Below are 23,219 nucleotides of genomic sequence, written 5' to 3'. Positions count from 1 at the left end.
TTTGGTCAGAATTTGTACAAAATATCAAGCTCAAATTAAAAGGTCCTCTCCCCCCCTCTTATTCTTTCTTGTTCCCTTAATTCCTGTCTAAACGGTTTTGCTCTGGGAGAAGAAATCTTTTCTATAGGAGGGAGAGAGGAAAAAAAAAACCTTCAAGAAGAGAAGGGTATTATTGTTTTAATCCTCTTACCCGCAGTCATTTTAAAACAGGGTGTTTTGGAGCCTGAAATGGCGTCTCGTCTCCCAATCCCATCCTAAATCCTCCTGGGCTGGGAGAGAATCTAAAGGCAAGGAACTGGCATCTATTAGCAATCTCTCTAAAGGCTTTAAACTGCTCTTTCTGCTGCGAAGGCATGGCAAAGCTGAAAAGCAAACACAACCACCGCTCCAGTTAGTGAGCTCTGCCAGATAACCAGCCCGGCCGCCGGACGGGAAGGTACCTGCGAAAATCCCGCAGAGAGAGTAAAACGGGAAAGAAAAGGAAATGCAACGAAAGGAAAAACTGGTTTTTTTCCACTTTTTACATACCGAAGGAAAGAAAAAAAAAAGTATTTCGGGGGAAAAGTATAAAATAAAAATCATGAGCGGGGAGGTGCGTTAAGCGCTCCTTCCTGGCCCGTCGGAGCTCCGAGGGGTCCCCCCGTGCCCGCTGTCCCTTGCCCGGCTCCCCGGGCCCGGCAGGGCCGCCCCTGCGCTCCCGGCTGAGCTTTCCCGACGGGGCGGGCGGCGAATCCCTCGCCCAGCTCCCCTCTGAGCTCCTTCCACCGCTCCTATTTTATTTCTCCGCGTTGTGACCGTGCCCGTTCCCCCAACATTTAAAGAGTACTGGAGGGGTGCAGCAGGCAAAGCCGGGGCAGCGAGGCGGCCGGGAGCAGGGTGGGGGGCCGCGGTCGCTGTGTAATTAAATGGGAAGATTATCCCCCACCAGCATCCCCAGCCAGGGGCCGTCGGGGGAGAGGGGAACGTCAGGGTCTGATCCAGCGCGGCGCTGAGCGGGGGCGCGGGGAGAGGCACGGCTTGGCTTCCCTTCCCTGCGCCCGGCGGACCCCATCACCCCCCCGGCCCTGGCTCCAGCCCTCCTCCCTCCGCCGGCATCCCGTCCGCTTCCAGGGATTTAATTAGGCGTTTACACCTCGGCTTGGAGTAAATGACTAGTAAGAAGCGCTGGGGGGGTGGGGGGTGTACCAGCAGCCCCGTTTTGATTGACAGGGTGGAGGACCATTGAAAATCTTGCTGGGTAGCTCCCGGGTCGCTATGAAGCTCCTTTTAAAAATCCTTCTGCAATGCTGCCTCCCGGTAGATGGCAGCTCCGCCGGGCGCGCAGGCGGCGCGCAGGCAGCGCGGGCGGATGGAGTAGGGCGGGCCGGGGCGCAGCGCCGCGCTCCCACGCGTGTCCCCGCTCCCACGGCGGGCCGGGAAGCTGCCCCGCCGCCCCAGGTAAGGACCCCCGGGCAGCGCGGCTCCGACGGGGAGAGAGGAGGACTTGGGGGATTGCTTGCGAGGAGGGGGAATCGGTCTGTCCGCGGGGAATGCGCGGCCGGCGGAGGCACCGCTGGCAGGGATGCGCGCACCGGTGAGGAGAAACCCGGCCCGGGCTCCAGCGCAAATTCTCTGTCCTCCTGTCCCTCTTTGTTTCTTTTTTCTTTTTATTTTTCTTGTTTATTTGAAGTAGACAGCGCTTCAAAAAAAAAAGAAAAAAAAAAAAAAAAAAAAAAAAGAATGAAAAACAAACCCAAACTACCGCGAAAGAAAAATAATTCAAACCCCCACGAGCTCGGGGCCTCGTTCCTATCGACTTCCCAGTGCCAGCCCGCTCCGGCGCGGGTTTGGGCAGCTGGCAGGCTGCGAGGGTTGTAACTCGGCTCGGGGAGCGGTGGGGGACGCGCATCCCTCCGAGAGCCGGGCTCCGCGGGAGGAGAGCGCAACTTTCTCTCTATTTACAAAACGATGTTTTAGCAAACTGCGCAGCCTGGGGAGAGCTGCCGAGGGCAGCAACAGCCCCGAGCGGGGCCGGGGACGATGGCCATGGTCCCGCTCGGGGTGGCTCCGGGTTTGGTTTTTCTTTCTGGTGAGGCTGGAAGTTGAGTGCGGAAGGGACGGCAAGGGAGGGCAATATGCCGGCAGCGCTAGGAAGCCTCTTTAGGACAAATCGCACCCTCGCATCACCCCGCTGCGAGGTTAGACGGCAGAACGGACGGGGAGCCCCCCGTAAGGAGCTGGCAGGCCGGTCTTTGCGGCCCCCCTGCATACTCCCTCTTTAAGGGGTGTATAAATCCCGGACCTGCGCTGTCAGCCCTTCTTGATAAATTAAGGGCTTCGCAGTCGAAACCTATTTACACCTCCATTATAGGGCTAACCAAATGGGGATCCGCATGCATATTTTTACCGCGAGAGATCTCATACATCTCCGCCAGAGTCGCCCCTCGGGCCATGGGATAACAGATAGGGAAGGGGGGTGGGCTGTGCTCCGCCGCGGCCAGCACTTGAGCGGAACAAAGTCCGTGTCCCCCCTCGGTGCTGGCTGCCCGGGGCACCCGGGACCCGCTCCCCTTGCAGGGATAAGGAGAGGGCGAGGGTGACCTCCCGAAAGCCTTGCGGGGACCGGACACACGGGCTGCTCCAGCTCAAAGCAAGGCCCTCGGGAACTTTCTCCTCCGATGGAAGTGGGGTTTGACTGCGACATTCGCCGTGCCTGTCCCTTTATTTGCGGAGAGAAGGGACAAGAAGAGCCCCATACGGAGCCGGCCTCTCCCCGCGGTCCGTGGCTTTTCCCGGCTTTTCTATTTATTTCCCGGAGCCTCGGGGGAAAAAGGGGTCAGGGCATCTCGGGACAGGTCCTTGGTGTCCCCGAGGGTCGCCGGGGCGAGGCCGTCAGCAGAAAGGAGGGAAGGGGCAGCATCCCCCGTTTCCCGGCGGGATTCCCGCACCGAGCGCTGCCCGCTGCCTTCGGAAACGAAACGCGGCCGGAGCGAGGTGGTACCGCAGCCGCAACCCGGGGAGGGCTCGGGCCAACACCCCCGGCCCTGGCTGGGGCTTTGTAGGGATGTCCCCGCAGCCTCTGCTCCGGGCGGCCGCGCTCCGCCTTGTCCCGCATTCCGCCTCCGCCGGGGAAAAGAAATGTCCCCGCTCCGCCTCGTCCCGTCCCCTCCGGCGGCCCCCTCCAGTTCCACTTGGTTAGCTCAAGTTTTCCATGTAAATGACAGTAATAAATATCTAATCATGTCCCGCAGCTATCGGCGGCTCGCCGAGCAGCCGGCATTAATGAGACATCCAGGGGAAGTGGGGAAAAGGAGAGAGAGGGGGGGGAAAGAATAAAGAGGAAAGTTTTTCCGCTCTCCCTGAGATGGTTTCTGGAGGCGACGCCCGGCCGGGGTGACGGGGGGATGAGAGGAGCCCCTCGCTCCTCCGGAACGATCCCGACAGTGGGGTCGCGCTCAGGTCCGAACCCGTCCCCTCTAATTAACCTTATCCCCAAAATCCCAGCGGTTCCCCTCGAGGGATGGGCGAGTCCGGTCGCATCCCCGGGCTGGGCGCTGCTGTCCCGAAAGCCCCGCGGAGCTGCGTGTGCCCATCCCTGCCGTGATTCCCGAACAATTAACGGAGCTGCGATGGGCTCTGAATGCTGATGCTGGGCCGAGCGGGGAAGGCTGAGGCTGAAATTAAACCATGAGAGTTGGATTTGTTCGCCTAACGCTAAACAAATGGACTGATTACCTTCTTTCCAAACGCATCAGTCATACTACATTAAGTAGCGGAGAGCTAATTATCCCAATTAGGAGGCTGATTTATAATTAATGGCTTGGACCAAGTGATAATTGGATGTTAATGGATAACACTTTTGTCTGAAGTAGCCTCCCGCTTCCCCCAAGGCAGGGCTGGAGGGTTCAGGGTTTATTTACCCTCTCCCTCCCTCACCTCTGCACGGAACACAAAGCGAAAGAGAAGCGAAATGTGCTCGTAGCTGCGTGGGGTGAGACCCTCCTTGGGCTGGGAGAGCCGCTGGCCACGTCCCAGCCTGCCCGGGTACCTTCAGCACCCACCTTCCCCAGCTTTCCAAGCAATTTCTGCTGCTTTTTCCCCCTCTCCTCCCTGAGTTTCCAAGCCGTGGACAACTGACCCTGCTGGGCGTGGGTGGTGTTCTCGATACAGGGCAAAGACTGAGCCCTACGGGGTGCCCTAGTGCAGATCAGGCTTTTCCTCTGTCCTGCCCGTCCCAGGGAGAGCAGGATGGGACTCACCCTGAGGATGAGAGGTTTTCCACCCTCCCTGGCCCGCATTCCCGTGCAGTGGCAGACAGAGGGTAAATCTGTGGTTTCTCAATGCCCTGTGTTTCTCCTGAGCACATCTCAGAGCTGGCTTGCTCACTGTTTAGCTTATCCCGTCCATGTTCATTTTCACCCATGAGTAAATTGGTGAAAGTCAATCCCACTTCCTTGTTTGGCCCAGCCAGAGAGACTTGGACCTACTACAACCCTTTGGCTTTTGGGTTGTGTTTCTAGGTTCAGATTTTCCATTCTAACTGAGAACTGCAATGGGCATAAAATTCCTGAAAGGGTAAGAGTGGCTTCAACCCTGAGTTACCCCGTGACTGATGAGAGGTTCTATTAAATTGTGCCAACATAGTGCAAAAATACACCCAAAATTGTACTGCCAGTACACAGAAAGATGGTTTAGATCAGATTTTCCTGCTAATTTAAAGAGATCTTGGTGTCTAAATGGGAGATTCTCCTCATGTTCGCATGCATGAGAAGTGATATTATTGTCAAATCAGGAGACACAGCTCTGTTTCATGGATCTGGTGTAAATGTTGCTTTTCCTTAATGCCAGTGTCGCTGCCTGCACCAAAGAAACAGAGTCAGAGGAGCTTCCCACAAATCACAGAAGGGCAGGCTTGCCAGGCAAGTTTTGCACAATATAGTTGCAGAGGGAGTGACTGCAGTGGCTTTGGTTCCCAGTGTCTTTATCCTTTAAAAGAATATTTTGCTGAGAAAGAGAGAAATCAGATGAAAATAAGCTGGAGTGAAGAGTTTATTTTTCCTCTGTTATTTTCACAACCAGCCCTGACAAAACAAAGCTGCTGCAGAGAAGGTCCTGGACCAGCTCTTCTGATATAGATCCCTGCTGGTTTTACTGGTTACACTACAGGTAAACTGTTCAGCTAGAACTAGTACACGTTTTCTAAGATTCCAGTGGTTTTCCAGGGGCATCTCAAAATTCAGCTTGTCAAGTTGAAAATGCCTCTACTGAGGCACTGACGAATGTCAGCTGTGCTTAAACCCTTTCAAAAGGTTGAGTGCTGGTTTCCAGAGCTTGTGTCTGAACAGAGTGTTTATAGCTACCTTGGTTCATTTGGAAAAATATAGGAATAGGAAAAATGCTGAGAACAGGGGTTCAATAAATCCCAAATTTTCCAATCTTTTACAGCTACTAATAAACTAATCTACTTTGGAGGAATTTCCATCAAAATGTACTGGTGGAGAATTTGGAAATGTAGCCAAATAGTCAAGAATTAATTCATGGTGCACTGGGGTTAGCCAAACCCTGAGTCTTTTCCCGTCAGTTTATTTCACTCTAAGAGTTATTGAAATTGATTTTTTTTTTCCTTTTAACTTCATTAGGTTTTGGATCAGACTTCTTCTGTTTCCTAAAGCAGTTCTGGTGGAATTAGAGCTCATGGGAAGGAGAGAGTCTGGGAGCAGCATGGACCAGCAGTTCTCCGAAGGGAGGGAAATGGATGTTTACACCAGGAGTTGTGGGTGGCTGGCACAGCTCTCTGAGGACCAGCAGCATTCTCTGTATGGCCAGAGCAAATACTGCGTGAGAAATGCTGCTGTAAAACTGAAAGTGTGGGTGCGAGGTTGGGAACTCCACTAGGACCTTCCAAAGAAAGTCACAGTTGCACTGGGGGAGACGAGCTGATGGATCTCACCAGGGAGGAAATGTTCTTCCCAAGGGAGATTTGGTGTTTCCAGCAGCGCCGAGCTCCGGAGGGAGCAGGGAGCAGCTCTGGGAGCTCTTGGCGTGTGTTAGTTATCCCGCGGTGGGTGAACGTGCCTCTGCTGAGGGATTCCAGTCTCCCCACCAAACCCAGCAGAGGTTCAGCAGCTCTGCCTGCTTTACAGCACGCGGCTCTTCAGAGCGCAGATCACCTGCTGGCGGCCAAAGTACATTGCTTGCCTTGGCAGCACGCTGAGTTCGGTGCAGGGATCCAAAGGCTTACGGGAAGGGAAGCCTTGCATGTGCCCGTGGTGCTCCCCAGCCCCTGGCACTGCTGCCACTAACTCCGTTTTGTGGCCCTGGTTTAAGGTGGCACAAGTGTTTTCCCCACCCCAGCCCCTCCTTGTAAAAGCCACTGAGCTCAAGCATCTCTTTTAGTGGTAGGATTTGTGTTACCACTTGCAGAGAAGAAAAACTTAAAACTTCTGATTTATTCTTTTAAGGTATTAAAAGTCCCCCACAATTGCGTGGTATGTGGAAATGCATTTCAGGATTTTTTTTCCTTTTGAACCAAAGTAGGATTGTCTGTAATTTTGCCTTCTAGCTGATTTAAGTCTGAGCAGGAACAGTTGCCATCCTGTGTTTTGTGCCTGTTGTTTGGGGAGCTGCAAGAATCATCAGCAGAGGCAGGGTCCAGCTGAACGTGCAGAAACATCCCGAGTTCAGCTCTCAGCTTCTGTTGCTCTCAAGTTTTGCTTGCTCTTTCTATTTCTCAAAATCACCTTCAGGCAGAATAGCACTTGGCACCATAACCTCACACCCCTCCATCTGATCAGCTGAAAGAGCCCCTAGGAAAATCCTTTTGTGCCAGCAGGGTTAAACTCCAGCAGTGTGGCAGGAACCTCTGCGTTTCACAGACACACTGCTCCCCTCCTCGTGTGGGTACCAAACTCCCTCAGTTTAACACCCAGAACTTAGAGCTTCAGCTTTTTACTTTCTACTTGATGATAAGTGGTGGTGGGGAGAGAAATCACCATCCCTGTGTGCCTCATCCCTGTGCCTGCCCATGGAGCTCAGCATCTGGGCTGAGGCATTAGCCAGGGCAAGCCTGCATTCCCTCCTGCCAGCCTGGCTGGCAGCACCTGGGAGCAGCAGGAGAGGAGCTGGGAATGCCTTAAACTGCCGCAGGAAATCTTTACAAAGCTTATCTGTGCAATTCTTGCAGGGTTTGATCTCCCTTGTTACGGCTCAGGGTTAGATTGTCAGATCAGCATCGTGGTTGTTGTGCTCAGGATAGGCACAGGGAGGGTCACAGGCTTAAAAACATATTTTGACACAGAACTGTAGATCCTTGTCTTCTTAATGAGACTGTCATGGGTAAAATCCTCCAGGATATTGCTCCATCTTTCCAGGCATGGGAGATTCCTGAACCAGGAGTCCCAGGAGGCTGCCTTCCAAGACAGTCAGTTTGCACATGGGAGCAATCTGCAATCAAATATGCTGCAGGCAAAAGCTGTTTTGGGGGCAGAGAGCAAGCAGGGAGCCACCCTCATGCATCCAGCAGCCTTGGGAAGGGGCAGAGTTTGGTTTGGAAAATTCCCTTTGCCAGTGTTAGGGAAAACAAAATGATGCTTCTCAAGGAAGCCTTTTCCACAGAAGCGAGGCGAAGGACTGAGCAGGAACTTGGTTGTTTTTATTTTTATAAAAAAACACCAAAAATAAACCCTTTAAGCAGTTTGTGAATCCAGCAGTTTGATTGCAGGGTGCTTTAGGTTACTCCAAGTTGTGAGTTCAGGGCAGTCCAGAGGCAGAGATGCTGTGGGGTCTGCAGAGGGGAGAGCAGCACAGGACGCGCAAGCCTGGCTGCAGCGGGATGCGAGCGCGTTTCACATGCACGGATGTGCAGCTGCAGCAGCAGCCTGGGCACAGCTGGGATGCAGGGCTCGGTTTCCATTCTGCTGTTAATGACAGCAAGTCTTAAATACGTGATTTTTTGTTGTTGTTGTTGCTGCTGACTGATCTGGAAGCAGAATGAGACGAGAAACGAGAGTCAAAGTGATCTTGACATCAAGAGCTGTTCTTTTTCCAGGGAAATGCTCCACTTCAGTGTAATTTCCAAGAGCTCCCACTGAGGTCTGAGTGCTGCTCTGAAGGGGAGAAGGGAGGTTTGTCCTGGTTAGATCTGCCAGCACTGTTTGTCTCATACAAACTGCAACAAGCAAGGGATTTTGCACCGCAGTGATGTTCAGTGGTGCCACTCCTGGCTCTACACTGCAAACTGCTGGCCTCCAAGCCCTGACACTTACACCCCACTCAGAAGCAGAGCCTTCAGGGATGTCTTTATTTTATTTTCTTTATTTTGTACCTGGAAGTCCTGCCCCCTGAGGAATGCCTCTGCAGACAGAGGCATTGGAAAGTCTTTTGCCAAGAAGTGTCTAATCAGTCACTTAATTCCGTTATCTTTTGGGTGAAAAATGATGATTTCACAAAAGCCTTAATAAAAATCACAGCAAATGATGTGAGTTACCCCTGTCAGCCAAGCCCTGTTACCTCAGCTGCTCACAGCCTGGTTTGAGAATTTCTAGGGTCCTGCAACAAAACTTTCTTGTCCCAGCAGGATGCTCTGAGGTTTGTTTTGCAAAAATTCCAAGCCCTCTTGCATCCTGTTATGCTTCCACTGCAGAGAGATGAGCATTACAAACACAGTTGCTGTGCTCATCATCAGCACAGCCTCAGAGTCAATCATTTGACAAGGTCTTCCCAAAACTGGTGACGCTGTCCCTAACTGGAAGTATTTCCAGATTTCAGCTGCTAACAATCCTCCTGGTTTAAAGAAAAAATATCTCTTTATTTATACCAAGGTTACTGGGAATAGCTGAGTGTGAGCTGCAGGAATTGGTGTAATTGGTCAGGTTTGGCTTTTGGTGCATTGTCACATAGATTTAACTAGGTCCTGCTTAATTACCATCTCTCTCTGCACTTAGAAATTAACTTTATTTAAATCCAGGAGTATTCACAGGGGTAAAAATATTTCAGGAATATTAGAAATGCAGAGTCCTGCAGGGTTTTTTTGGGAGCTGCTCTCAGTGTCTTATTTCAGTTACAAGGAAAGTCTTTCGGAAGCCTGTTTTTATAGTGCATGCTGCTCTCAGACTTTGACATTTGAATGAGGAACTGTGATGTGTTACAGTATTTCAAATTATTGATATTTCATCCACTACAAAGGTGAAATTGTTTCCTTAGATATTCAGTAATCTCACGTGAGGAACAAAACTGATTTATAACATGTTGGTTATCATCTTACATTATTTTGGGCCTTTATATGTCTAAAAGATTTAGGGATATAAAAAAAAAAAGATTGAAGACAACCTCTTGCTAAGATGATTTATTCATAACCTCCCAGGTATGTAATTCATTTAGTAACAAATACATATAAACCCAATGTCTGTCTATAGAGTGAGCCTGTTTTCCTAGAATGTGAGTTACAGAGAGTCAAAGATTTGTTATTTATCTTTCTGATTTGAGGTGTTTCTGAATAAGGAATTAAAGCATAAAATCATAACCCAGAACAGTTCTGGGGGAGGTGAGGGGTAATATTCTGCTGTGATTCTATTTTCAATGATGTTTTTTGCCAGTGGTAATAAGGGAGAAACGATATTACAGCACAAACCATTTGCTGTTTTTCCCTGTTAGTAGTGAGTAGTGGGTTCCTGTGCTTTGCATAAACACCAGCAGTGATTTGTAGCACCTTTGCAGGTGTTTAAGCTGAGGACCACAACTTTCCTTTTACCTGACAGGGCTATTCCTATTTATTTCTGTCACCTGCAGAAGCCTGAATACCAATCAAGTGCCCCAGACTTCTGTTTCATGCTCGATTTTTTTTTTAACTGATCTTTTCCTTGTGCTCAAGCTGTGCCTTGCATCAGGGCACAGACCCGAGGCTGTGCCATGCTTTAAATGCATCTGTGGTGAATCTCTCCATAAGCAATGAATTATACTGTTGCAATTCCCTTCTGAAAGTGACTTCCCAACGTCCAGATTTTACTTTTCTTTTACTTTTTTTCCTTTTTATTTTTTAGTTTTCTTTTTGTACAGCTTATTTCCCACGTAAAGAAAGCCTTATATACCTTCTCTCCCATCACCAACCCTCCCATTTCAGGGACAGCTTTGATGAAGTGATAAAGAAACACCCCATGGTACCCACCAGTCAAAAGCAGACTGGCATCCTCTTGCAATCTCTAGGAATTATTCAGTGTTTCTAACTCATAGGTTTTATTACCCCATTCTTTATGATGGCACCAGAGTGTCTCATGTAAATCCATGAATTTTGGATTTACAGTATTTCTTTGAATTTGGGATAACTCACTATTTGGAGGGAAAAGAGACAATGGTCCAAAGCCCCTGCAAAGCAGCATGTCCTACATCCAGCCTCATTGCACTTGACAGAGTTTACTTGAGAAGGGCAAGTGTCTTGTTTGTGATTTTGGTTTTATGATTTGTTGGTTTGTTTTTTTCCTGATAAAAGGGAAAATATGGGTGTTTTCTCACCAGGTACTTTTCAGAAAACTTAAACACCTCATTTTTTAAGTTGTTCTCAGATCTGTCTGAATTCCACATATACAGAAGCCACTAGGAACGGGGTTTTCAGCTGATGAGGAAATGCATGGGTCTCTCTTCACATCTTCTCTCAGGACAGAATTACATGCAGAATTATACAAAATTAGTTGCCAGCTAAATAGGGAAACTTAAAGCCTTGTACAAAGCCGAGAATATTAAAACCCAGGGTCAGATCTCCCCTGTATGCCATGCTGTTACATGGTGCACCATAAATTGCAGCTTTTGTGCTGCATGGCTTCAGGGGCACCTGAGGTTTTCAAGGCCAGTGCTGGGAAGGGAGGGATGGGAGCCACACTGGCTGGAGTAGTGCAGCTCTGCCCTGGGATAACAGGGCTCCTCTTTCTGGCTGGTAAATGTGCAGGTTGTTTAGCATCAGACTGAACAGCAGCTGAATACAGAGCGGTGGGGTCCCTGGGTTAGTCTGGGATGGGCAGAATCCTGCATTGCCTGGCCTCAGAGCAATGCAGGAATGGAGAAATTGCAGGAGAAAAAGCAATGCAGGAATGGGGTTTCTCATAGACAGCAGCAGTTACAGCTGGGGGAAATCCCACGTGCTGTCTGTGAGGCTGGGTCCTGGCAGGACACGGCTCCTGAGCTCTGAGAAGTCTGCAGCCTTGGGAAGGAAGGTAGGCACAGCATCCATGAGCTTTCCATAGCAAAAACATGAGTGAGAGGTGCAAGCCATAGGAGGGATTTTGACCCTGGGGTAGCAATGCCAGGATTGTACAGACAGGAGGAGAGGGAGCCCCGGCAGGGTGTGGTGCAGGGCATGTGAGGAGAGATCACAGCCAGTGCTGAGCAATGTGGGGAGCTGGGAGAGGGCTGGGTTGGGATGCTGGGGGTGGGAGAGTCTTTGCTGCTGCCCTGAGGGGTCGTGAAGGCAGAGACCACCAGCCCAGGAGGTGCCAGCCCAGGCACTGCCCACAGCATCCTCCACCCCTGTGCTGAGCAAACGCTGCAGCATCAGCCCACAGGCCCCCACCAGGGCTTTTTTCTCTCGCCTATTGTTTTCCCGCACCTTTCCTCAGCTTCCATCTCCTTTCTTCACTGCTCCTAACTCTTCATTGATCTCTGATGCACAAAATCAGGATGAGGAATCCCCTTTCTTTGAGGATGGACCCTGTCACCCTCCCAGCTTACCCACAGCTGCTCAAGCCCATACCCTTCAAGAAAGCAGGAGTTCAAACTTTGCTCTCATCCTGCTCCTGGCTGTGGCTGTTCCTGAGGCCCCTCCAGCCACGCAGAGAAATAAAAGATGCATTTGCAGATTTTGAAAATTAAAACCATCTATACAGCCAGTGGGAAGGGATCAGCTTATTTGGTTGCTTAATGAAATATAAAGATTATTTTAACCAGTGTAAGCACTATTCGACAGCTTGTGAAACACAGCAGTGGCTTGATGAATGGCTTTCTCCATTAAAAAAAATTGCTGCATGATGTCTTTTAAATATTTAATTTATTGGGGTTGGAGTGAGCTGGGAGCTGACAGTTAAACAGGAGCTATTTGTGGTCTCAGTTAACTTTGCTTACCCGGCTGAACCGTCTCGCTCAGTGAATTCCCTCATTTTTTATACAGAATCTGGGATGATACATTTGCTGCACAAGTGAGTAGAAGTTCTGCTTGTTGTCTGCACTGCATCACCAAAGCTGTGATGGGCATTGACTCCCATCCTGAGTCCACCCCTGTGAGGTCCTTCTCTTTTTTACTTTTTTCTTTTTTTTTAAATATGCTTTCTTCTAAGTCACCAGAAAAATGTATACATAAAATCATCTTTTAACAATCAAAACCACCAAAATATTCCTGGAGCGAGTGTTTCAGTGGAAACACTGGGCTGCAGACACAACACCACCGGCAGTGTCCTTGGAAGACTGTGTGGTATGGGAAAATTCCCCTCCTCTCCCTCTTCCTTTTTCCTTTAATGTGCCAGCTTGCTGCACAGCCCATGACATGCAAGGGGGATTAGAGGAGAGAAACAGGCATTTCTGTGAGCTGGGAGTCAAAGACACTTGGCCTCCCACGTATCTCCCAGCAAGGCTGAGCCCCGGTGTGGATTCTCCAGCCTCTGTCAGGGACAGAGGTCTGGCAGCAGCCCAGGGCAGTTAATAGGTTCTGTGTCCTCAGATGGTTTTCACGAGACACGCAGGAACTTAACAAGCTTTGAGACCTCCACCCCGCTGGCCAGAGCTGGTGCAACCAGCCAGCTGGTTCACAAGTGGGGTGGTGAGAGGGGAGGAGGCAGAATGGAGTTGCAGATCTCTGTTTTGCTGCCTGTGTTGTCCAGAAAAGCCAGTCCTGCCCTTGTCTGTGACAGCAAAGCAGTGAACAACTGCATTGGGTGGCACTTTGGCAAATGATCCACACCAAGGATGGGGTGAGGCTGCACCACAGGTCAGATGGGAGATGTCCTCTGTGGCCATGTCACTGGGACATGTCCCTTAACACGTGCCACCAGCAGCAAAACTTTGCAGTCCCAGAAAGTGACATCACAGCTGTAATTTCACTGTGAATCTTATTGTGAGGAAAATAGATAAGAATGCCAAAAATCTGTTGGTGTGTGAAGTCCTTGATCAGAGAACCAGCAAACATTTTTGTCATTGCTTAAATCTTCCCTAAGCTCCATTGGAGCAGAGCTGTGGCATCCTTGTGAGCTTTGGAAAATGTCCATTTTCACATTTTATCTTAGGAGAATGGGGAGCCAGTCCAGAGTGGGTGAACAGGCAGACACAAAGCAGATGAAGCTGGCATCAGGGTGTGTGTCAGATCTTTGTGGTGTCACCACACCCGGACCTGTCACCCTCCACTGGCACTCAGTGCTGAAATGATGCAGTGGCAGAGCACAAGGGACTTGGAGAAACAGGAATGAGGCAGAGTGCTAAATTCCAAAATTACGGGTTTGTAATTTCTGCTGCCTCTTTGAGAATACAATCCCAGAACCAGAACTCACATTCATGAGGGTCATCCTTGGGTTGGCAGAGTGTTTCACCAAACTCAGCTGCTTGTTTCCCTCCCCTGTTCCTGGGCACCACAGTGCAGAGATGCTTGTGAGGGTGAAGCCATGAGATGCCCCAGACCCTGGTGTGCTAAATTCAGCTGTTTTTTAAGGAACTCCTGCTTGGTTTCTGGCAGTTACTCAAGGTCACTTCATGTTTGTACTTCTTACATCAAGGTGGAAAGAACAGGAGTTCAGAGCAGGAGGGGTAGTGGCACCAACTCATTTCCATCTCTGCCTCTTCACCATGAGTCTGTCCCTCCATGGTATAAATAATTTACAGACAATTACAAAGGTCTTTTTGCAGTACAGAAAATACAGCAGATAATTGCTGTTCCAAGTTTTCACATTCCTCCTAAAACCATGGGCATTTCTCCTGAAATCATCACCTCCCTCCAGTGTTTAAATTGCTTTCTAAGAGCCTGCCTGAAAAGATGCCTGCTTTCCTTAAGTTAGTCCGGCTGACCCTCTTTCCCTGAGCGTTTGTTCATTGCACTGACTTTCCAGATGGTGACTTGCTGATGTAAACGGTGGTTTAAAAAATTTATTTTGTGGCTAATGTTTCACAACTTCCTTTCTGATGTCTTACAAACTGCAGAAACGACATCCTGGAGGCCCTCAGTCATTTACAACAGGGATGAATGAAGCATTGCTTGGCTTTTGAGATCAATATTAGCTCAGTTTTACCGATGGTCTGTAAGGAAAAAGAGCTTGAAGTTTCACGCAGAGCCCACACTAGAAAAAAAAAAGCCATTAGTTTTCTGAAATAATTTCCTTGCTATTGAGCTATGAAATGTCAGTATTTATTGCAAAACTTATTCCCTCTTTAGCTATAACATTTTTGGTGCTATTATGGAGCAGATTTATCTTCTTTTTCACCACATGCTCTTTCCCCACCCCCCTCCCCACCACGCCATTTGTGTTTTCTTAAGAAGACCTGTTAGAAAAATGAATAATGAATGGAAACAAATTATAAACGAGCGAGTTCAGATGAGAAACATTATTTGACGTTCCAGTGGACTATTTGTAATCTATTACTATTTGTAATGGATTACAAATAGTCCACTGTAGGCAGCGATAGGGGCAAAATCCCAGCTAGCCCTGGGATAGCGCTAGGACAATGTGTTAAAAGTCATTGTAATATCATCAACTCTATTGTGGCATGCAAAAAAATTAATTTCCCATATTTTGATCAGCATGAGTGAGATATAGTCAGATTCTGGGCTTTAAGTTTGGAAGCTGGACTTGTGTTGAGGGTGCTTCAGGTGTACAGGAGATATTTCCATTCCTGTCTCAGAACCTGCTGGAGGTTAAACATGAGCTTTGCATGCCGCACTTCAGTTCTGAGCTCAGCATTTCCAAAGCTCTGCTGACCCTCCAGGCAGCTGGAGCAGCATGTCCCTAAGTCTCCCTGGGTGTTGTTTTTCAGGTTGATGTCAGGATGCAGCACTATGGAGTGAACGGGTACTCGCTGCACGCCATGAACTCGCTGAGCGCCATGTACAACCTGCACCAGCAGGCAGCACAGCAGATTCTGGGCTTTAAGTTTGGAAGCTGGACTTGTGTTGAGGGTGCTTCAGGTGTACAGGAGATATTTCCATTCCTGTCCTAGAACCTGCTGGAGCTGAGTTGTCAGCCACGAGCCTTGCATGCAGCACTTCAGTTCTGAGCTCAGCATTTCCAAAGCTCTGCTGACCCTCCAGGCAGCTGGAGCAGCATGTCCCTAAGTCTCCCTGGGTGTTGTTTTTCAGGTTGATGTCAGGATGCAGCACTATGGAGTGAACGGGTACTCACTGCACGCCATGAACTCGCTGAGCGCCATGTACAACCTGCACCAGCAGGCAGCCCAGCAGGCCCAGCACGCCCCCGACTACCGGCCCTCCGTGCATGCCCTCACCCTGGCTGAGAGACTGGCTGGTAAGAACAACCCATGGCAAGTGCCCTTGCCCGGCTCTAAAAACCCCACCTCCCAAAAAAACCCCCCAAAAAACAAGAACAAAAAAAGCCGCGCACACAAAGAAACCAAAAAACCCAGCGCATAAAAAGAATCCTTGTTGCTTGCATTGAGTGGAGCTCTTCTGGAGTGTGAGAGAGCCAAGGGGCATGGTGTGCTCCTCAGTGCTGTCCCTGTGGCCAGGCTGTCAGGTGACACCTGCCCTCCAGTGTGTGCTGGCACCTTGCTTCAGACCGGCCTCAGACAGCTGGGAAGCTCAGGGGAGAGATGGGACGTAGCTCTACTATATGGGATTGAAAAGAGAGGAGTAAAAAGACACTGGAATGTCTTTTAACAAGTGAACAGAAAATAGCAAAGAATTTCCCTTTGTTGTTAGTAAATAAGGGCAGAATGAACATAATCACAAAGAATGGAATTATCTTCCCTGACTGCCTAAAAACATATATCTGTTCGAGGATAGCTTTCTAGTTGTCTAATATTAAAGTTTAAAAAAAAAATTGAGGAGTTCCTTCCAGTCTAGAGTTGGTGGGAAAAATTACCTGTCCAGACAGTTTTGGTGGGCTAAATTTCATAAATAACAGCTTAAACCAAAATAAGGATGCAGAAGTTTCAGGAAGGTCCTCCCAGGTGTGCAGTCCACAAAGGCATGATGACAAAGGTCTTGGACTCTTTGGATCAGTGGGCCACAGCTGGCTGTCAGATCTTTGTGCCAGCAATGTTCCCTTACCCAGCTGCTCTTTGTGACCTTCTTAGCATGGTTCTAAGTGGCCTGTGGGATCTTTGGGGTGGCACAGGGCAGAGCAGGAGTCACTGTCCTCACCAATAAACAACCAAAGTGGAATCAAAGAGACCTGGACTCTTCTCCCTGCTCTGCTGCTGGGCTGCAGAGTGATGGGGAGACCACGGTCCTTATCCTGGTCATCCATCCCCTTGTTCCCTGCCCCTTTTCACTGTGCAGGTTTTAGATGGGAGCAGATGGCCCTGAGCTCTGCAATGTACCTTGCAGACCCTGCATCTCAAGGTGTCCCTTTTCTAACTGCAAGGACCTCTTGAAATATATTTGTGATCTCTATTTTTTACAGTAGAGCATGGAGGACTTAATGTCTTTGGCCCTAACTAGACTAGAGCAGATAAAAAAATAATAAAAAAACTATTCTTATATTCTTGACCGGAAGATTCAATTGGTTTCCTGACCTCTTATCTTTAAAATTAATAACCCACCTGGAAGACTTTCCAGATTAAATCCCACAGTCCCCTTGTCTGCTTATCATTGGCAGTGTAGGCATTACATACCTACGAGCTGTTCCCTTTGCCGTTGCCTCACATTCTGTTACTTCTGAATATCTTTCAGTGCAGGTGATAGATCTCATTTGCCTTCCAGGGACAGTCAGAATAAAGCAGCACAAAAGCAAATGACCTTAAGTCAGAAAACAGAGGTTTCTGGTGGTAACTGCAAAGCCTCACCTGCAATTTATATTCTCCTTCTTGCACAAAGCCTGAAAACATAGTTAAAACATTAAAATAATTGCTGGTTGCCTCTCACTGGAGTGGCCAAACTTAATGCATGAGCTGCCGCCTCTGGGGAGCTGGTAGGTGTAACCTCTACTCTAGAAATTTAGGAATATTCCAGCCTGCAGGTAGGGTGTTTAGGTAGGGTGTTTAACCAGTGCCCTTTCTCCTGTTTTCGTGTACTTGAAACACAAACGTTGGCTTTTTAAAACGTTTTGGGGCAGCTTCAGTTTCATTTCTTGTGCTGGAATATCCCTTCTCCTCGCCTGGCTGCTCCGTGAGCTGTGCCTGGATGCACAAGGATGGTCCCTCTGCCTCCTCAATGCTTTATCACCAGCATTTGAACTCCCCAAGGAGCTCTGATTCCTCAAACACAAAATTCTCTTGTATGCAACCTATATTGCTGAAGACCTTTAGCCTGATCACATCTCTGCCAGGTTGCCAAAACCACGCAGCTCTGGCAGTGCCCCAGAAGGGCGCTGCGAGTGCTGACCTAGAATGGAACAGCTGGAAGTCCTGGAAGAGGAATGTTTGAGCAGTGCAAAGCTGATTTGCTACGCTCGTTAGCCAGTGGGTCTGGGGCCTGGCTGCGTGGTGCTGGGGGACAGCAGGTTTTGGTTTGCTGTTTGGATTCGTGTCACGACACTCGTGACAAAAGCGCAAACAAACAACAGCCAGAGCCTTCACCGGGCTCTGTGTGCTGATAGTGCCAGCTTTGCTCCCTGCTCTGCTGTTTTCCTGTGTGTTCATTTCTCCCTTCTACTGGAAGTCACATTCTTAACCGAATTAAAAATGATACCAGACACTGCGCTTTCTGCATTTCCTCTATGAGAGCAAACCTCTTGCCAGACTGTTTCATTCCAGGGCTGTAGCACAGCATGTCCCAACTTGCATAATAAAGGGTGGGTTTTTTTCATTTTCAAGTAACTTATTTTCATTGATTTAAGATCTTTCTACTCCCACTAACTGTTGTGCAATAATAACCCCTCTGGTAAAATAATAAGCCCTTTACTGTTGGCCTCAGATTTCCCCCGGTCTGAATTTCTTCTCTGCCCTCAATTTTCCAAGTTTGGTTTGCAAAGTCAGACCTTGTGAGTAGGTGCTCTGCTGAGAAGAGCTCAGCACATGAGCTCTGGGCTTGCAACCAGTGGGGCTGGACGTGGCCTTGGCTGCTGTTTCCACCCCAGATGCTGGAGAGTGTCCGTGCTCAGTGAAGGATGTGCTTTGGAGCAAAATGCACAAAAGCACATGAGATTAAATGCTCTCTGAACTGGAGCCCAGAACAGCTCTCCAATATCATGCCTTGAAGACTGCAGTGAGCCATGCAAAGACATTAAAAAGTACAAGAATAAATGTCCCCACATCATTTTTAGTTGTGTTTCTTAATGGAAGGTGTTTATGCCCTGGTAGGGTCTGGGCATCTGCATGTCCTGCCCTGCTGATGTGGGAGCAGGTTGAGTTACTTCAGCCAAATTCAGCACTGGAGTCTCAACAGCTGTCACAGAAAGAGGCTCTCTCTCCAGAACAGGCTTTTAGAATCATAGAATTGTTTGGGCTGGAAGTGATCTCAAAGGTCATCTAGCTTTAACCCCTCCGCTATGATTTTACCTCTTTGGACACCTCAGCTAACCAGTAAAATCCATATGTACATGTTTCACTAGCTCCAAAGCAACGGAGAAAACATTCCATAGCTCTGTCTGATGTTAGCAAGTGTTTTACTCGACTGTCAGCGTACAAATTCCAATAATTAAATTGGCCACTTTCCTTGTCTTCCAACGGCTGTACATTTCAAGACATCATTTTGGAGGCACGTTATGGATCCCAGCACCGCAAACAGAGGCGGAGCCGCACGGCCTTCACCGCCCAGCAGCTGGAGGCCCTGGAGAAGACCTTCCAGAAGACCCACTACCCAGATGTGGTGATGAGAGAGCGGCTGGCCATGTGCACAAACCTGCCGGAGGCCAGGGTCCAGGTACTGATACGCTGGGGGTTTGCCAGTGGGGATGTTTAAAAGAGGCTCCCAGAGGGCTGACAGCTCCCTCGACCTTCCGGGATTCTTGCAGTGCAAGCAAAGATTTTGGGGCAGTAAAGTTGTCAAAGGCAGGGGCAGGGAGGGTAAAATTATCCAAAGTCACACATCTGCTTAAGAAACTTCTAATCCACGCACACATTTTTTAAATTTAGGGTTGTCTGAAGTGTACGCTGGTTTTCATTTGTTCTTTCACATTTCTTTGGGGGAAATTTTAAAAACAGCAACAGAAGTCTATTTATTTATTTAATTGTGAGGCTTTTCTGGCTTTCTCAAAAAAGTAGAGACCCAAGTAATTCCAGCTGCTCTTTTCCACCAGTGTCAATATTTGTAACATCTCAGGCCAAGGTTTGGGTTTGCTTTTTGTTTTTGTTTGCTTTTTAGTTTCAATTAGTGAAATGTGCTAGTTCATAACCTGCTGGTGAGGCAGTTCTTGTCTTTTAAAAGGCAAATATTTTTAACTGCGAAGAGAAAAAGTTATGGAAAAAAATTCCATAGTTCTTTTATACAAGTATCAAGGCATTTTGATCTAAAAAATTGTTTGTCCCCTTATCTAAGAAAGCAAACAACAAACAAGATTTGCTAATATATTTCTTCTAATACATGTCTACTGATTTAGGTTAAAAAAATAATGAATTCTCTCCTCCTTTCCAAAATGCAGTTCCCAGACAACAGCTTATGCCTGTAATGACTTACTTTGAGTGTTGCCATCATAGTTTTAATACACTTATAACCAAATTGTTTTAGAAACTTAACAGACTGTAAGCCAGTGTAATGTCATCAGACATTACAGCTGCAAGACATTCTTTTTGGATGAGGTGCCTAACCAATTTAGGGGAAAAAAAATTTTAAAAAGGCAAAAAACAGCAGTGGAGGCTGTTAAAGAATCAATATAGAGGCTGGATATTTTTTAGTCTGTTTGAAATGTTATTTGTAGATTCACTGGAAATAGTCGAGCTCTAAGGTCCAGCAAAGTGGAATGGCCTTTGGACACAGTGGGCTTGCAGCACCTCATTACTTGGGGTTCCCCTGAAGCCCTGAGGCTGAGTGATGCTGAATTTGGCCCTAAGCAGGATTCTGACTGGTTTTTCTCCCTTGGCACGGAAGGTCTGGTTCAAGAACCGGCGAGCCAAATTCCGGAAGAAGCAGCGCAGCCTGCAGAAGGAGCAGCTGCAGAAGCAGAAGGACTGTGAGGGGAGCCACAGCGAGGGAAAGATGGAGCCGCCTGTGCTGGAGACCCAGGCTCCCACCCCGGACACTGAGAAGGTCCAGAGCCTCCCCAGCGAGGTGGGCACCGACCTCAACCTGACCCTGTCGGAGCAGTCTGCCAGCGAGTCGGCGCCCGAGGACCAGACCGACAGGGAGGAGGAGTTCAAGAGCACCTTGGATGAGGCCAAAGTGGACAAGAGCCCTGGTGTGGACAGCAAGGCTTTGAACTGCAAGAGAGCCAGCCCAAAAGCAGGTGAGGGGCAGAGACTTGGTGGGGGTCAGTGTCAGGACCTGGCAGGCTGGTGGTCAGGACCCCTGTCCAAGGGGGATGCTGGTGGTTGGGTATAGTCCCATATTCCCTGTGGAGTGGGTGCTCATGGAGAGGCTGCCCAGGCTTGTCCTGTTGTCCTCAGCACGGAACAGGCCCCAGAGAGGGCAGGATGTCCATTTACACCTACAAACATCACACCAAAGTGAGCTTTAGCTCATGTTTTGTGGAGGGTGTACCCAGTGAATAGAGGGAATCAGTGAGTAAAGCCTGCTAGGACTGCAAATACTGCCCCTGTTGACAATGCGTAGTGGAAGTGGGATATCGTGTAGTAGGCGTCGTGTGTAGGGCAATGTCTAGTGAGGAGTTTGCTAAGACAATCCCTGTTAATCCTCCGATGGTGAATAGGAAGATGAATCCTCGGGCTCACAGTATTGGGGGATCTCATTTGATTGTGCCTCCATGGAGTGTGACTACTCAGCTGAACACTTTGATGAGTATTCACTCATCACTGAAAGAGCAAAGACCTGCTCCGGTTAGATCTTGGGGAGAGCAGTGGCCAGCAGCAGAGAGCTCAGCCCCATTTCTACATTCTGAGATGCCAAGTATGGGAAGGGCACACATTGAGCTCTCGTGAGCTGTCACACCCTCTCTCATTTGCAAGACACAAGCCCGTGCTGCTGCCCAAACCTTTCTGGGGTGTGAATAAGCGCCAGTTTATGCAGCCTGCAGGAATAACCCCCATCCCCTCTGTCTCCTGCCGCAGAGTCCCCTCTCAGTGCGACTGTGACGCCTTCGTCCAGCAGCGGCCTGGCTCAGACTCACTCCTACTCCTCCTCGCCCCTCAGCCTCTTCCGCCTGCAGGAGCAGTTCCGTCAGCACATGGCAGCCACCAACAACTTGGTCCATTACTCCTCCTTCGAAATGGGGACACCGTCTGCCATGCCCTACTTGGGCATGAACGTCAACATGGCCCCGCTGAGCTCCCTGCACTGTCAGTCCTATTACCAGTCGCTGTCCCACGCTCAGCAGGTCTGGTCCTCCCCCATCCTGCAGGCCTCCAGCTCCCTGCCGAGCCTGAACAGTAAAACCACCAGCATTGAGAACCTGAGGCTCCGGGCCAAGCAGCACGCGGCGTCCCTGGGGCTGGACACCCTCCCCAACTGACTGCCCTGAGAAGGTGCCCCAGGGGCTGGCACCACTCCTGGCACTCCTCGGATCCCCAGCACCCCCACCTCTTCTGGAGTGAGGTGCTCCCTTGCAGGGAAAACTTTGTGTTTATGAACGTCCTGTTAGCACCACGGTTGCGTCAGACATTGCTACTGGCCTGGTCTTCGCTAAATATTTAATGAGGAAGGGGGGAGAGGATCTGTGTTTAGACAGATGAACTGTGCTCTGGACTGCCATGGGTTCAGCCTGTAACGTTCAGGAGGAGCCCCCTCTCCTCATCCCCTCGATAAGGTGCCAACTGTGTTTTATTCACCTTTTGTTTTGTTGCTGTTGTTACGTTCTTTGGGGGAAGAAAGAGTCCTGCTTTGTCTTGTATATAGTTTATAATGTTGGCAGCACCCATCATCTGTGTGTTACTGTCAGTGTTACAGAACTGTGACCTCTTTTGCTTTTATTCCCCTTTCCTTTTCAATTTTAGTAGCTAGGATCAGAGTTACAAATCAGCCATCACCTCGACCTCAGCTGGTAGCTGAGATTTTTGGCTGCCGCTTTCAAAGGAGCCTGAGTAAATTAAAACCACCAAAGCACATTTACTCTGTCCAGAAAGAAAGTCCCAGCTTTCAATTTTTGCTGTCTGTCACCCAAGCCAGGGTGCTCTTCTTGGGTCAGCATCCTAAAGGTGTTCATGAGGAAGAGACATGATCGTGCACTTCACCACTCCACTTCTCCCTTCTCTGCTAAAGCTAATTTTTTAACAACTGGGAAATTATCTGAATGTGAATTTCCTGTTTTAAGCACTTCCTATAAGGCAAGCATTTTTCTTTTTCTTTTTAATAGCACTTGCTCAAAGAGGACAAAATATTGGCCAAACGCTACTGGCTGGGAGAAAATGAAGGCCAAATTTGCAGATTATTTTTCATCTATATTGTTTCCTCTTTGATCTTCAGAGAAGTGTAAACTTTATTTACAAGTTACAGGGTTTTCATTTTGGAGAGCATTTTGGTCTTACTTTGATAATAGATAGTAATAAAAATTTTATATGGACTCTTGGTGTGTTCACACACCATGAACTTTATGGGTCTTTGACAGAAAACTTGATTAATACAAGCTGTGTCCAGGAAAAAATCTCTGATCACCAAATTCAGTTCTCAAGCCCTCATTCCAGAAAGTGTTATCAAGTGAAAATGTAACAAGTGAAAAATGCTGAACTGCTGGAGGCAAAGCAGGTGTAAGCAGGGGCTTTATATTCTCTTGGGAACAGAGGGGGGATCGATGAACTTGCCAAAAATGCAGAGTTTGCAAGTAACCAAAATTCACCAGCTTCAGAATTACTGCACTGAACAGTTTCAGTCTTGTTTCATTGGAATGACCCATCATTCACCCTTGGGTGGTTTTCCTTGTTGAGAAGGAATGTTTCTGCCAATTTGAATCACTTTTTTTTTTCCCCTTTTTTTGTGCCTAACCAAATCCAAATAAACATTTTGGACTCACTGCTATTCCTCTGAGCATTAAGGAGGGATGACATTCAGATTTCAT

The 23,219-nt window shown here is 48.6% G+C and overlaps 1 protein-coding gene across 2 annotated transcripts; it reads left to right on the top strand.

Moving 5' to 3' along the window:
- Positions 1 to 1,283: 1,283 nt before the first annotated feature.
- DMBX1 (diencephalon/mesencephalon homeobox 1) lies at positions 1,284 to 21,680 on the top strand. Of its 2 annotated transcripts, XM_058808904.1 has the most exons (5): positions 1,284 to 1,437; positions 15,296 to 15,461; positions 18,801 to 18,979; positions 20,144 to 20,498; positions 21,280 to 21,680. In XM_058808904.1, exons 2-5 carry the CDS (start codon positions 15,308 to 15,310, stop codon positions 21,678 to 21,680), a joined length of 1,089 nt encoding a protein of 362 aa, XP_058664887.1. In that variant the 5' UTR covers positions 1,284 to 1,437; positions 15,296 to 15,307. The 2 variants fall into 2 exon arrangements, with proteins under 2 accessions (XP_058664887.1, XP_058664889.1); XM_058808906.1 differs by lacking the exon at positions 1,284 to 1,437 and having other exon boundaries at positions 15,290 to 15,459; positions 18,784 to 18,979.
- The last annotated feature ends 1,539 nt before the right edge of the window (positions 21,681 to 23,219 follow it).

Source organism: Ammospiza caudacuta, chromosome 7 (genome assembly GCF_027887145.1).
Source record: "Ammospiza caudacuta isolate bAmmCau1 chromosome 7, bAmmCau1.pri, whole genome shotgun sequence".
NCBI classification, from domain to species: domain Eukaryota; kingdom Metazoa; phylum Chordata; class Aves; order Passeriformes; family Passerellidae; genus Ammospiza; species Ammospiza caudacuta.
This window is presented reverse-complemented; position numbering and strand designations above follow the sequence as displayed.